At 45.6% G+C, this 15,251-nt stretch overlaps 3 protein-coding genes across 7 annotated transcripts in view; 2 read left to right on the top strand and 1 right to left on the bottom strand.

Annotated features, from left to right (window-relative positions):
- Positions 1 to 1,555, top strand: part of LOC125722974 (protein Shroom2-like) — a 32,831-nt gene extending 31,276 nt beyond the window's left edge. For all 4 annotated transcript variants that reach the window (XM_048999302.1, XM_048999303.1, XM_048999301.1 and 1 more), the window contains one exon: positions 401 to 1,555. In XM_048999302.1, the coding sequence (XP_048855259.1) occupies positions 401 to 673 (273 nt within the window). In that variant the 3' untranslated portion in view covers positions 674 to 1,555. The remainder of the gene's footprint in view (positions 1 to 400) is intronic.
- Positions 1,556 to 1,696: 141 nt separating this feature from the next.
- On the top strand, positions 1,697 to 7,424 carry LOC125722975 (claudin-34-like). 2 transcript variants are annotated; one of them, XM_048999307.1, is made up of 3 exons: positions 1,697 to 3,018; positions 4,174 to 5,080; positions 5,231 to 7,424. In XM_048999307.1, the coding sequence occupies exons 2-3, from the start codon at positions 4,623 to 4,625 to the stop codon at positions 5,466 to 5,468; spliced, it is 696 nt and encodes a 231-aa protein (XP_048855264.1). In that variant the 5' UTR covers positions 1,697 to 3,018; positions 4,174 to 4,622; the 3' UTR covers positions 5,469 to 7,424. The 2 variants fall into 2 exon arrangements, with proteins under 2 accessions (XP_048855264.1, XP_048855263.1); XM_048999306.1 differs by having other exon boundaries at positions 4,174 to 7,424.
- A 3,366-nt stretch (positions 7,425 to 10,790) lies between these two features.
- On the bottom strand, positions 10,791 to 15,167 carry LOC125722981 (putative claudin-24). The gene is made up of 3 exons (XM_048999315.1): positions 15,089 to 15,167; positions 13,505 to 13,638; positions 10,791 to 12,417 (listed from the first exon to the last, which is right to left on the bottom strand). The coding sequence occupies exon 3, from the start codon at positions 12,240 to 12,242 to the stop codon at positions 11,583 to 11,585; it is 660 nt and encodes a 219-aa protein (XP_048855272.1). The 5' UTR covers positions 12,243 to 12,417; positions 13,505 to 13,638; positions 15,089 to 15,167; the 3' UTR covers positions 10,791 to 11,582.
- Between the last annotated feature and the right edge of the window lie 84 nt (positions 15,168 to 15,251).

Genomic DNA, 15,251 nt, shown 5'->3' with positions numbered 1-15,251 from the left:
GTTCTTATGCAATATGCGGTTCTTATGCAATATGCGGTTCTTATGCAAGTGGGCCAAGGAAATCACTTGATAGAGAGTGATTTGTCAACTGTAGAGTATCTGCGTCATATTATGTAAATATTTGCTATGCTAATTAATTTTATCACTTAGGCCAGCATTGCACTTACAGTAACAGTAATATCAAGCATTAAATATAGCTCACAGGAGGGTGAATTAGTCTTATCACAACTGTGGGTCACGTTGTGGCTTATTTGTCTGCGTTTTACATAGTTTGATTAATAAGCCTAAAACAACTGTATAAAAACTCGCATCCCATTGCACACACTTTGCTGGTTTCTACTGTTTTCTACTGCTGACCTGCTGTCGTTTCCTCCCCTCACCCTCTCCGCTATCCCCACAGCGCACCCTAGAGGAGAAGAGGAAGCTGCTCATTCGACAGCACGACGATGCCAAAGAGCTGAAAGAGAACCTGGACCGGCGGGAGAGCGTCGTCTATAACATCCTGGCCAACTGTCTGAGTGAGGAGCACCTGGCCGACTACGAGCACTTCGTCAAGATGAAGTCGGCGCTCATTATCGAGCAGCGCAAGCTGGAGGACAAGATCAAGCTGGGGGAGGAGCAACTCAAGTGTCTGACGGATAGCCTGCCACTGGAGCAGAGGAGGCCCTTCTGAGGACAGAGTGGAATTTGCCACTGCAGTGAGACCTCCAGTGCACCAGGTGGCAGCAGAGAAGATGAGCACGAAAAGAGAAAGCCTCCCCTCTCAGCTTTATCTTGCAGAGGGACTGTGCAAAGGCTTGCAGACGTTATTACAAAGAATGAAGCGTTGGACAGGGAACCGTGTACCACACTCGGGGATTCTTTTTTTAAGATATATTTTATTCAGTGGTGTTTGAGACCCCAAGCTTTCACTGTGGATATTGACCTCACAGTGACTTATAGTCTGGAGTGATGCATTATCTCCTATTTCAATAGCCATCGGTCAATAATCTAAGTGTTAGTAATTTATTGTAGGCTTTTGAATAAACCCAATGAACTTGAATAGGGCAATTTTCAAAAGCTATAACCATGTTTAGCAATGTTACTAGTCTTATCATGCATTTAAATGTCAGAGCATTCCTTGGGTTTGGTCCAGTCAGTACACAGGTCTGAAATGATTCCATCTTATTCCTCAGGCCCACATGAGCTGGTGTTTTTTGCTTTCGGTGCTAAGGAGCTCATAGCCCGGCTGGGTTTTGTTTAATTAGGACAGTGGTTCCCAAACTGCACACCTGACTTTACTCCTTATAAAGCTCTCAGGTAGCTGGTTCAGGAATACAGGTGGTGGACTGTCATTGGGGGGGGGGGGGTGCACTAAATTAGGCAAATGGTTTGATTGTGCCTGAAATAGTGTGGCCGTCTGAGATGTCTGAGGCAGGTACTTACATTTCAAAGGTGTTTTTTTGCAGATATTGTACATGACGCTTAAAGCATCCTTCTGATTTTGTGTTTCATCCCATTAAAAGTAGCTCTGTTCATTTTGAATAATTTATTAATAAAACCCTATTTATGCCAACAGTTTGAAACGCATTTACACACAATCCACACTGCTGCTTTGTGGAGCGCGGCTGTAAGAAGTCCCACAGGAACACGCTCTCCCTGTTTTGCCAACCCGGATCACTGAAACATGAGCCAGCACATACCTGTGTCCTGCCCCACCCCCACCATCAGATCCCCCCAGGCTCAGGAGCTTCTGTTACTGGTCATGCTGGCCCTTTGTGTGCCCCCCCACACCAGAGCGGGGCCCGCACAAACCATCCTATCACCATTTTAATCGCCCTGCTCCCAGAATTCCCCTGGTGAGGCAGCGGCCTGTCACCTGACCACACTGCCTCACTGTCCTTCATGACTTCTAAACACGTGTGTGGTCCTGTGTGTTTCTCATGTGTAAATGCGGTCCTTCATGACTTCTAAACACGTGTGTGGTCCTGTGTGTTTCTCATGTGTAAATGCGGTCCTTCATGGCTTTTAAACACGTGTGTGGTCCTGTGTGTTTCTCATGTGTAAATGCAGTCCTTCATGGCTTTTAAACACGTGTGTGGTCCTGTGTGTTTCTCATGTGTAAATGCAGTCCTTCATGGCTTTTAAACATGTGTGTGGTCCTGTGTGTTTCTCATGTGTAAATGCAGTCCTTCATGGCTTTTAAACACGTGTGTGGTCCTGTGTGTTTCTCATGTGTAAATGCAGTCTACCTCTTTGTCTCTGGTCACAATACAATCCGCATGGTCATGACCTCTAACCCCAATCCCCAGGTGGCCGTCCAGGCTGAGGCACCTATTTGTGTCCAGAGGGGTTGAGCGCCTATGACATACAGTCTGCCGTGCATGTTCTGATGAGATCATGGTTCTGCTTAGTCCTGTACATCAAGCTGCTGACACACAGCATAGGATAATCGACGCTTGGTTCTGACGCACATTAACCCCAAGGCTGAGCATGTCGGCCCTCCTCCATAACATGGTGACATACGAGTAATATCTCCAAGCCACTAGGTGGTGCTGTAACACACCTGCCATTGGCCACCCCAAACCCCAGAAAGCATCTGGCAAGGTAGTACATGCTCTCACTGTTCCACTCCATGCCAAATGGAGAACAAAGAGGTAAAGGATGATGGAGGCGGGGGGTGCATGTTCTTGACATTCCCCTGTGGATTTTGGGAGGGGTTGACTGTGAGTTGTGAATTGAGAAATTTCTATTATGAATCATCTAGTTTGCCAGACATTATGAAATCAATAAGGAAGAGCTGGGTATTTACGTATGGGCTGTGCCCCCCCCGATTGCATGTGTAAATTCCTAGTGAATCATTAACCATGCCAATCAAGGTATTTGCGTTTCCGATAAGCAGGCCAGCACGTGTCGCCTGGCCCTCGCTTAGTTTCGTTTGTATTTGTGTTTAGGACTGACGTAGGAGGTGCTCATCGGTGACAGGCGGACTCCCAGTGTGCAGCTTCGGGGGTCTGTGGAAGGCCGCTGTCCTGTGAGGTAAGCGCTGACTTCTCAGATTCTGCCTGATTTCTATAGTGATTGTCCTGTGAGATTCTGCCTGATTTCTATACTGACTGTCCTGTGAGATTCTGCCTGATTTCTATACCCACTGTCCTGTGAGATTCTGCCTGATTTCTATACCGACTGTCCTGTGAGATTTTGCCTGATTTCTATGCTGACTGTCCTGTGAGATTCTGCCTGATTTCTATGCTGACTGTCCTGTGAGATTCTGCCTGATTTCTATGCTGACTGTCCTGTGAGATTCTGCCTGATTTCTATACTGACTGTCCTGTGAGATTCTGCCTGATTTCTATAATGACTTCACTCACAATGCATTTCTATCAGGTAATTAAGGTTACCATGAAACTTCAGTCTGGTTTAGATAGTCAAAGTGAGCTGTGTGTGACTTTCACTAGCAAAGAAATAATTCATATTAATACACCCATTGTTCTGAATTTGCATCTTCTGACAAAATATCTAAGGTCCGTCTGTTCCAGGAATTCCTCTACTAGTCTCTCTGAATGCTCTTAATGTTGCACTTCTGATCCTCGAATAGTCTTATTAGCTTGCCGCTTTGATAGCAGTTGCTGTGTAGCTCCTGCCTCAGTCCTTCTTGCACTGTACCTGGGCATTCACTGGAAGCTCAGCCTAACCGCACTTACGCCTAGTCGATTCCTCAGCGGCTCCTATGTTTGTGCCAAAGCACCTGCTAAACAAAAATACATTTACATAAATCTACAAAACATTGTAACGTTTTCCAAAATGCCCTGCAAACAGTGTCTCTTGGTCTTAGTGAGTTTGTACCTTCCCTAAATTCTATGTATCTCACTTCCTGGTATCTTTAATATATCTTCCTGGTCGGGTCTTTGTATTCAGATTTTTGTGCAAGCTACATTTCACTTCTGTAACTCAAATTCATCATTTGAAAAAAATTAAGAGCCATATAAAGGCACACTGATGCCATGCCCTCGGCTTAAATCACAGCAGAGGCACATAACCTGCATTCTCACAGTGAAATATCCAGCTTCGTGAATGAATTTAAAATGTATCTTCTCAGATAATCATCATTAGGCTTAAAGGAGCCTTGTAATTCATCTGTGTTTCTCTCCATCGGTCTGGAGTTTACTCAAGAATTTCTTTTCTGTTCCACAGGGTCCAACACACCTCGACCTTTGTATCATTTTTCCTGCTCTGAACATGCCACACCTGACAACACAGGTTACCTGTGATCAAAATGACAGAATAATTATTTCCCTGAGCCTGGTCAGTGCCAGGCTTCTGGCCTAGAGTCTGCAGCACTTAGGTGTCCCTGCCTTGAGCTTTCTGTTCTCTACACGGACTCTTGAATTCAAAGCTTGCATCTTCCGTGAGCTCGCAGCCTGTCACGCGTTAATGCAGCTTGTTTCTTGTTGCTCTCTCTGAAGCCTGCGGGGGACTGAATGGATGAGTGAGGATGTACATTAATGGAGGCACCATGACGTGAAGCTTTAAATGACAGTTGAGAGAGTGAGAGGGAAGAACAGGACCAAGTTCCCCTGAAGATGTTCCTCTTGGCAGAGCAGAAGAGTGCTCTGCACGTTTGATGGGTCAGTCCTGACACAATGGCCTACCTAGTACACACAGCCCACTTGCAGTTTGCTGGCCTTCTGTTAGGGTTTGTGAGCTGGATCCTAACGGCAGTGTCAATGGGCCTGGTGCAGTGGAGGGTGTGGCACGTGGCAGACGTCACCAACGTCACGTCCGGAGTGGCCTGGGTGGGCATCTGGAGGGCCTGCTTCCCCAGCCGCGTGCTGGTCTCTTCTGAGCTGCAGGTCCTGTACTGCCGCTCCATCCCGTTCCGGGACCCGTCCACGCCACCAGAAGTCTCGGTGGCCCAGGTGCTGGTGCCGATGGCGCTGATCGTGGGCGCTGGCGGGAATGCCTGTGCGGTGTACGGACTGAGGAGGGTCTACTTTGGGATGGAAAGGATGAAGCCCCTCAGGGCAGCTTTTTCAGTGGCCGGCGCCCTCTGCTTACTCTCCGGAGTCTGCACCATGCTGCCTCTTGCCTGGAATATGAGGTCAGTGGCCGCCAATTACACAATAGACTTCCCCTCCGATTTCCACATGCCCCCCTCACCCGTCAGGCAGGACGTGGGGGCAGGACTGAGCTTGGGGATGCTGGCCTCCATCCTGACGATCCTCAGCGCGTTGACGTTCATCTTTTATAGACTCCCGAAAGCTGCCCCTGACGGACAGCATTCCAGGGCTGAATCTGCTCCCAACCAGAGCAGCCGTAGCAACCATGAATGGGCAGACATGCGTAGCCATGGCAACAACACACAAGTGGCCACTACAAACCCCGGCAGAGGCTCACAGACAGAGCCTTTGAGCTCCACACCGCAGGGCAACGGAAACGTGAAGAACCCTGGTCATGCGAGGGATAACCCAGCATTCGAGGACACCTAAAGCCCAGACTTGTCCTCGGGCATCTTTAACTGGAGACCTAAATAAAGTCACCTCCCATCCACGTGACAAATACCATTTCTAAATTTGTTCACATGAGCTGATTCACTTCGCTTTGCATAATGGTTCAGTTATGGAGATCATAAGCAAAGTCAGCAAAGTTGTGTTTAAGCATGAATTTACCCTGGAGCCGCATGGACCATGGCTGTTTTTCCTGATGCCTGAATGAATTTTACATGTGACAGTCTGGGAGGAATGATTGTACCGTAAGGGGCTCTTGGGACTGTGATGGTAACATCATCTTTTCATTTTGCTCTGTTGTTCTGATGCTACATTGAAAGCATTTGCACTTTGAGATCAATTACAATGTAAAAACGGAGAAGAGGAATTTACAAGTAGGAATTTATTATTGTGAATATTTTAATTATGAATCACATGATTAAACACTTTTATCAAGTTTACAAGAGAATGAGTTGCACCTTTGCGCCTAGTAATGGCAGAAAATAATGAAAATGGTAAAAAGATGTAATGTAAAGATTAACATAAGATGTGCTGAGTAAGGATGGGGCAGTGTGTCCAGCAGCAGGTTAGGAATTTGTACCCACGTCCATAAGGTTGTGAGTTCAAGTCCCTTGGCAGCAAAGTCAGTGTCTCATGGATGCAAGGCCCTGAACCCCAAACTGCTCCGGGACACTGTCTGACTCAAGCTTTTCTGTCTTTTAAGTTGCTTTGGACAAAAGCATGTAATGAGACATTAAATACGATATAAGTATAAGAAGTGAATCTTGCTGGAAGGAGACTGCGGGGTGAGGGACGGTGTCGTGTCCCGATCTTTCCGATCCTCCTGTGTGCCACACTCCATCATTTTCCTTGTGTGGAATCCTCGTTACCAACTGTTGTGTTTAATTGACTCTGTGTATTTAAATGACTTTAAGATGACTTTAACGTTCTCATTAAATATTTTAATGGTAGGCCTACTAACCTCGGGCCATAAAAGTCTATTATGGGAAAGTGTATGGAAACGCATCATTCTGCACGGCACTACAGTCCTGGCTGTATGTGTAGCATGTTCGGCTGTGTTTTCTGCGTGTCATTAGCTTCAGGTGCTCCAGGAGATGGAGCTGAGCATCCCTGGAACCTCACTCTCCATTTTTAGCAAGGCATGCGTTGCTGTGGGAACCGGGGAGCCAAAAGCATGTCTGTCCAGAATCCAAGGGGGATCCTGCCATGATTCAGTGTATGAAACCTGAATTTTATGCATGAAACCGGAACAGGAGTTCACATTCTCAAGCTAATAAATGTTGGGTTTCAGTCACTAGACGGAGAGGAAACGGGATTTTCCTCTGTTGGGTCAGACTCTGTGGGACCTCTGTTATCCTACATCCTGGCACTGCACTGCAGGACCTCCCGCCAAGGCACTAATGAACTTTACTGGAACCTCTCTGTGTGTCGCTTGCCCCCGATACGCATTCTTTAACGTGTTTCCAATTTGTACCTCAGATTGCCACAGTCTTGCGAAGGTTGCATGTTGACTTCGAAGGGAACCTTCGCAGGAACGTTATTATTTTGTTCGTACAAAACTCCCATAATCCTCCTGATGACATAATAGGGGGAAATTACTTATAATTAATTAAATTAGATTTTATTTCCCAACACAAAAAGCAGCCCAGCGGTGTCGTGTGGAACATTTCTTTGAACTAATTGTAACTCATGCCTTGGGGTAGGTGGTGTGTTTTGGGTCAGGTGCCAGGGAGGCGGAGCTGTCAGCTGGCCTGATTGGTAGCTGAACATCACCTATGACCGGATCCTTCTGTTTCTGCTGGATTGTGGCACGGACCCCTTTGAGTGCCACAGCTTTCGACCCCCAGCCGATCCAGTACCTCCAGACTGGGGCGTCCGGGTGTGAGTCATGTGACCATGTGAGTGTGGTGGCTGGCAGTGGCAGGCACGTGAGGACCAGGCCTGACCTTTTGGAGGGGCGGGTCGGGGGGTGGGGAGGTCGACATTGTCATTGTGGTGATTGTTGCAGAGGAAATATAGTTGGACCCAACTGCTGTGGCTGGGGGCAGCATTGTCCCGCGGACAGTGACCGGGAACAAAAGGCGTCTTCTTCAGCCGACCTGGCTCTGTGTGAGCAGAAACTTCACTGACAGACTCGACTTCCCCAGCAGGATGAAGATCTCTGTCCTTTTCACTATTCACAGGTTGCCCAGCATGGTTACTCACAGACTTAACCTAAACCAGTTACAGTACTGTGGCAGGAGAGGCTGATAGACAAACTTTTGAAGGCAAACTTGGTCTTTGCCTGTTTTGATGCTTAAACGCTGCTGTCAACCTCCACGCTGGCAAAGCGAACCACACTGATCTGTTAAAACCTTGGACTTTCCATCATGGCTCTGCCAGGGCTTTGCCGGAGCTGCTGAAGTCTCGCACTTGTACCTTACTAATGCAGATAAGATAAGAAGAGAATCTTAGTTCAGCGTCCTGCTATCAGTCCTGATTACTGGGTTGTGATAACTGCTGTCCCACCTAAGGGGGAAACAGGCTCAACAACTGGGAGGAATCAGTCATTTTCCTTAAGTTTTTCCTATCTCCTGTCCACTGAATTATTCCCAAACATCCCTGAGAGGGAAATTACAGCCATCTTCAATTTGAAGCAGTTCTATTTTTCAATATGTGTAACGCGTTTGAAATTAGACGTTACACGGTGTCATAGAAAGGCTTTTAATGTAGCTAGTATCAGACTTATTCTGCCGGCAGCAGTCCTACGATGCGAAAACACTCGTCAGTGTTAAGTCAGCAGACAGTTTATCTAAGTCAAATGGGGTTTAAACCATGTCCCAGCGCTTCGTGGAGAAACGTCGTTCTTGGTGCAACGCAGTTCGCCTAAGATCCGCTCCTGCAGAAAACCTGAAGCGGAGCGGAGTGTCCTTAATGTGTTTCCTGTTTCACAGCCGACAATCGGACTATATCTACTGTTAAGAAATTCACCACCAGCACCATTTTCTGTAGTATTCATCAGAAGCTTTGTTGGCCAGGGTTAAAAATCTGCTTGAGACGGAAAAAAGTCATGAACTATTACTCCTGCCCACCGCACATGTTGAACAATCTAACTCTTTGTCAAAAAGATATGTATTAAAACAATACTGCAGTATTAGTAGAATTATGTTTGGTTTCTTTCATCGTTGGCGGATATAATTAATCGAGTCGAAATTACATCTGGGGACACACCTTTTTTTGTTGATTATAATCGATCGAGATGTTATATAGTTATAATGATATACAGTAATGTTTAATGTATAACAGCACGTCATACTTCGTAATACTTGGAATCAGATTAATTATTAACAATTGATTTTAGCGCCAGATGGCCGTCAGAATAATCTTATTTAATGTCGAGTTAATGACTCAATAGTTACGAAAGGTGGACTGAATGAATCAAAATCATTTCAATCATTGCATGCTGTGTTACGGAACAAGTAAATTCGTTAAGTTTTGACTGTTGTACTGGAGGAGCCTCCTGTCTTTTGCTGTGTGTGGGGGAATTACATATACTCCACCTCTTCCAACTACCCCACAGTTAAAGGCATTTTCTATAGACTGCTGTTTCTATTGTTATATATAACTTATTTTGCATGCTCTATTAGGTCTACTTGCCTTCGTTGCATCGAATCAACAATAAAATGAAAAATCTATAATCAGGGTAATCAGACCGTAGTCATTTGCTAATTCGCCTTCTATACGGTGTCTGGCACTGATATTTAACCGATGGGCACTGTTCGAATTACGGGGGAGCTATGGGGAACCCGTCCGCCCCCCCTAAAAAGAACATGACTTCCCTTAGAAGGGGCGCTCTAAAATGTCCACTTTTGTATTATAGGTTATATTTTATATTCGGTACATTAAGGTTCCTGAATATAAATAATCACGATAATTCATTCATTTTCCAAACAACTTATCCTTCTGGGTCGCGGGCGATCCGGAGCCTATCCCTGTGATCGAGCTACGGGCACGAGGCGGGGAAGACCCCGGGAGTACCCGGAGGGAAACCCACGACGACATGGGGAGAACATGCAAACTTCACACACATGTAACGCTGGTCCCAGAAGTGAGGCAACAGTGCTAATCACTGCAAGACCGCCGTATTGGAAATCAAACTTTTTTTATGGCGTGATTCTTATGTTGTTGTTATTACGCTTATATGAGATATTACTGCCGATATTCACTGCCTGCAGTAGTAATATTAGAACGTTTTTCGCAGTGACCCTGCTATTGAGCGCACTGTGGCGCACTTATATGTATGCGCGTGCATGTGACTCAGACTTTCCAGCTCGGGCTCGTTAGAGAATAAAATTGAAATACATAGGCTTATATAATACAGCACAATAGAAATAAATGAACTATTAACTCTGCAATGTTGTTGTGCCGTCCTGGAATTGTTTAACATTTTTTTAAGTTTAGTAACACATCCACCTGCTTCTCTGATGCAGGACAGCTCACTGTATGTGATTGGAGAGATTAGCATATAATGAAATAAATCCATTGTAAGGGGACAACAGAGGCACCGTTCAGGCGGGACCAGAGGATCGAGAACGAACCGCACCCAGCAGAGTGGGACACGGGACAAAGCTGACCAACGGACCACAGGGAAACTTTAGAAAGTTCCAGAAAAAAACTGTATTGTATAATAATTACGCCCCAGTAAATTGTAGAGAACCTCTTTAACATTCCTTCAATGAACTTGTCATTCATTAAAGTCGTTAATTAAAGAAAGCTTAACTCAGGACACAGTGAGGCAGTCGGGGGGAATTAACATCAAGTGCACCCACCTGCCACGCAAGGACTGTGTTTCTCAGTGCCCGGAGCCGAGTGCTTGGCAGCCCTTTCAGACGCGTCAGAATTCGCCCTGACTGACGAGGCTCGGGTCGCTGTCAAGTGGCCGACATCTGCGCCGTCGGGGGGCAGAGCGTGCAGGACGGGGGCGCACATCGCCTAGGGCTTCCTCAAGGGGCCACAAACCACATGTGATCAGTCTTCCCTCAGATCACCTTTAGAAATAGATCTATATCAATTTAAAAAAAAACGACTTCGATCTGTCGGGCACCCGGTTCCGTTAAGTTTTCCCTTTGGTCTCGCTGGAAAAAAATGTGGCATATCCAAGGCTAAAGCGATCACTGAATCACCAAACGCATTTATATTCTGATTACCATCTTTGCTTTTCAACATCCCCTGTCCTTGCCTCGTAAATATTATAGCATACGCGAGTGATAACGAAAAATAAAACATAGAGAACAAACGTAGAACCATTTTCCATAAAACCCTTTATATATTTGCCCTTTTATACATAAAATCACAATAATTTTACATTCTTCCCGTTTGAATATGTGGGATTTTATTCCACAAGTACAGACCACTACAAGAAAAATGGAGAACATTTACCATAAGTGTTAATCTAACTATAGATATTTGCTGATTAGGTAAGATCACGTCTCTTGCTAAAATATAATCACTCTAATATTGCACCATGTGTTTTCATGTATACACACACATACATATATTTAACATCTGCAAAAATGGTCAATTTTAATAAGATAGAATTAATACAATTTGCTTTAAATCACCTGCATTTCCCCTAATTCTCAGCCTCCATCCTCTCTGGTACTTTGGTAAGTGCTGATTCACCCCATCCAGTGGCCACATCACTCTCACATCATAAAACATGCTTAGAACCCCCAGAAGACACCACTAATTTCTTAAACATTTTCTTCTGTTCTACTAATGGATTTAAGCAAATCAGGCCAGTTGTCACATAGAAAATGATTCATTGTGAAAGTCAGAAAAATTGGGGAAAAATTCTAGGGAGAGCAACAGCGAATCCTTCATCACTGCTTGAGAAAGAAGTGTTTTTAAAAAATACAAGTCCTTCTTGGAAATGCATCTCATACCGGCCCAGTCACTGCTTACTCACGACTCACCCCGTTTACAACACCAGAAGATTGTAGTTAAATAGACATGTGGCAGATCATGAGAAAAATGGTAGCTTTACACTTCGGTGAGGAAGAGTAGGTGCTCTTTGATTCAGGGCTCAGCGGGGCGTTGGTGCTGGGGGGTGGGAGTTCACACGTACTCTGACCTTTTCCCAGTGCGGTCTAGGGCGCAGGATGCTCGCGTCCACCGGGCTGCCACCAAAGGGGACCTCCCCGGCGTGTGCAGGCAGGAGGCGAGCAGCAGCACCGCAGCCACCAGGTGGAGGAAGCCGGCCGCCCAGCCGCAGAACAGAGCGTCGCCAAACTCCCAGCGCGGCACCACTTCCGGCACCGACTCATCGAAGAAGCGCAGCACCGTCAGGTGGGCCACGTAGGAGACGGGGATGAGGACCGCCACGCCAGCCAGTGCGCAGAAGGCGCCGCCCAGCAACTTGAAAGCCCGCTTGGCCCTGTGCTCCTCCTCGCCCTGGCAACTGTTGACCAGACGCAGCCCAGGGATGGACAGCAGCACCCCGAGGAGCCCGGTCACCACGGCAACGCACATCAGGATTCGGGCCAGCTTGATGTCCAGGGGAAGTCCCAGCAGGCTGTCATACGGACGGCACTCCATGCTGCCAGGCTCCTGTACCACGCAGGTCTCCCACAGCCCCAGTTCATAGATCTCTGTGGGCAGCAGGTCTGTAGACAGTGTCATCCAGCAAGGGGTGATGGTGGTGGCCAGCGAGCAGACCCAGGCCAGCACAGAGAAGAAGGCACCCAGGAGCTCCAGAGCACATACACTGGTGTCCATCGCCCCGGACCACTGAACCCTCCCAGTGGTGGCTGAGTAGTGCTCTTCTAGCTCGGCACCACGGCTGGAGAGAAGCTGCCCTTTTGGGGAGGGGGGGGGGTTCCTCACTCCTGCCAATTAGTCACCGCCTCCTTCTTCCAGGACTAAAGGAGAACCTCCTCAGTGCTGGCTTCCACTAGAAGAACAGATCTGTGCATGAGAGGAGAGCCACTGCTTGATGTTTTGTGCCCCTCCACCCTGCTACTACTGTACCAGCACATGCCATTGTGGGGGGGGGGGGGGGTAGGGGGGGTGGAGGTCAGACAACCAGACAGGGAACAACAGGATCATTGAGAGTCAAGCCAGGGCTCGTAACAGCGAGGCCCATGGGATGCAATCAAACAGAGACAGGATGTTATTAAAATGCCCGGCTTTGTCATTTCAGGATTGGCCTTCTGCACCCTCTATGATTTTGCCTCTTTGTTTATTTTTGCTGACCCTCGTCCCGTAATGATTAGGTCGCAGTGGAAGGTGACAGAGAAAGTGGAGGCGGTACGCAGGCAGGAGATGGGGAGGTGGTCGCGCTCCCTCAGCCAAACGGGCCACTTTATTTATATAAATCTCACCATGGCGCCTTTGATGCCAGTCGCCGGGAAGTGACCCGGTGCCATTTCACGTGATATAATCCGTGATTTATTTGTCTCATTAATGTGCAGAATGAGTAGCATTTTCTAAACTTAGCTTTTCGTCTCCTTAGCTGTAAATCCACAAAGCATTCCTTAATACGAGCAAAAATATTTTTGTGCCTGTTTTAGAAGCTGTAAACACAAAGGAATGACGATGTAAAAGAGAAAAACACCTATACACTTCGTTCCGGTACTACAACGAGTTGTACCAGTTATTCAGTATTGAAATGCCAAGGAACTAGGAAAGGTTCAACAGAAGCAGGAAAGAACAGTTTTGTACTTAAGTAAAATGCATTCATTTTTATTTTTCATGTGAAGCCCCCAGACCTATACATGCAAAAATAAAAAGCCATTGTTTATGTGATAGCTATTTTCGGGATATTATTATGAATGCTATAATTCTTACCCTATTCTGAGCAGAGACCACAGACAAATCTTCAAAGGGACATTTTATTATTTGTGATTGAGAAACGTATTTAGAAATAAAGGCTTTTTATTGTATTTTACGACATCGAAGACCATGAAGGTAGGAGGCTCGGAGACACTGAAGCGTTTTTCACACACGCTCACAGACACGGACACATGAAGATACAAAACCTCTCTTTCTCCAGCGAAGAAGAAAGGAATGCCCGCATCAGCTGACCGATGGGGGTCTCGGCTCTCTGAGTACCGGGCCCACGCTGCTACTCAGTGCTGGCTCTGTCAGAGATGCAGGCTGCAGAGCAAACGTACTGTGTGACCAAAATGAAATGAAATTAGCGACAGGCCACCGTGTTCCTTTATATCATAAAAGAAAACTCTAAAAAATGATAGACCCTAATCTCATTCCGTCATATATTTTTAACTGAAAAAATATTTAAACTGCTTCACATTTTGTTGTTTTTCTACAGTGTAAAGTCATTGAGAATTTTTTTAAAGCAAGTCCGCAAGCAAAGAGTTTTTTTTGTGTGTGTGTTTGTCCCTAAATGACCGCATACCAGAATGGACGCAATGATCGCCCGTCGAACCCACGCAGACTCTACTGTTTTATATTATAGTGTTTCATTCTGACAGAAGCCATCGCAATCACCGGTTTTACTGCCAGATATGTAATGCTGTACACTCATATTATGGGCTTAAAATAAGTGACGGTACCGAGAGAAACGGTGATTTGCTGTGTTGGGTCACAATCTCGTCGTTATTTTGTCAATTTGGACGCAACTAATTCTATCAGCAGGAATCTAATGTAAGCGAAATTAGTCTCAACACTCATCTTCCTTCAGAAAAATTACAGTTGGACACCACGGCACATAATATCATATGGGAATCTAATGGATAAAGTTTGAGATTTGTATCATGATCCGATTTATAATTTGTAATAGGCCTACATAAATTTAACGAAACTTTAAAAATATATGGTCATTGTTTTTTTTAATACTGACTGGTGTGATGAGCATATACGCTTGCATAGCTGCGGGCAGATTATAGGTATTATTTCACGTGTAACGAAGTCATCGCCTCGCACGGACATTTCATATTACAGGTCCAGCGCGTGAAAGCACCATGTACTTCTACTAACCGTCCACACGACGGCGCTCTAACACCAGCCTAAAAGGGGGATTCGCCTGCGCCCGGGTCTATACGCATTTTAACCCAGATTATTTCCGCGCAAGGTCAGCTTGGGATGCTGACGTATTACCCGACAAGTATCTTCTCATCATCACGAAAAACAGATGGTAGCCTGGCTACTAATCTCTGCGATTCTGTGCTGACAAAGATCTTATTAGGCCTGTTGTAAACCATGAAGATTAACGAGCGCCTAGTATATATTTATTGGTGGATGTTTAAAATAATTATTATACTTGGATTTCGTAGTATTATATAGTAAGCCGCTGTTTTTGCCACAATAACACTGGTCATGGTTTTACACACCCTAAAAGTGAGGTATTATGTAAAACAAAAACATTTAAAACAGACTTGATCTAGGCCTATATCCCGTGAAACATTAATTAAAGTAATAAACATAAATATTAAAGCATTAAATATAATTAGATCCATTTGGAAATTTGCCAACTCAAGTTTCCCAACTCAAGAACCCAAATAAGACAGTAACACTTGCCGAACGTGTCTTCTTCACACCAAACCACACTTATACAAAACATAAACTTCATTTCAACCGGAATTAAATTATGTAATAGGTACACTTCCAAAAAACCTATGTAATGTCCACCTTTCAAAACGACTTATGTTATATAGGCCCCAGCAGGTCCAGATGAAGGCGTGTTCGGCGGTATTAATAATGTATCGCTGTTATAATATATTCGCAGGGCACTGTTTATGCAAATTAGCTTTGTCCAAATAAGGT

This window comes from Brienomyrus brachyistius, unplaced genomic scaffold, assembly GCF_023856365.1.
Source record: "Brienomyrus brachyistius isolate T26 unplaced genomic scaffold, BBRACH_0.4 scaffold44, whole genome shotgun sequence".
NCBI classification, from domain to species: domain Eukaryota; kingdom Metazoa; phylum Chordata; class Actinopteri; order Osteoglossiformes; family Mormyridae; genus Brienomyrus; species Brienomyrus brachyistius.
The sequence above is the reverse complement of the archived record's forward strand: the minus strand, read 5'-3'. Positions and strand labels throughout refer to the sequence as shown.

Excerpts from the sequence above, each read along its gene's own strand:
- LOC125722975 (XM_048999306.1), top strand. The coding sequence starts at position 4,623 with ATGGCCTACCTAGTACACACAGCCCACTTGCAGTTTGCTGGCCTTCTG.
- LOC125722981 (XM_048999315.1), bottom strand. The coding sequence starts at position 12,242 with ATGGACACCAGTGTATGTGCTCTGGAGCTCCTGGGTGCCTTCTTCTCT.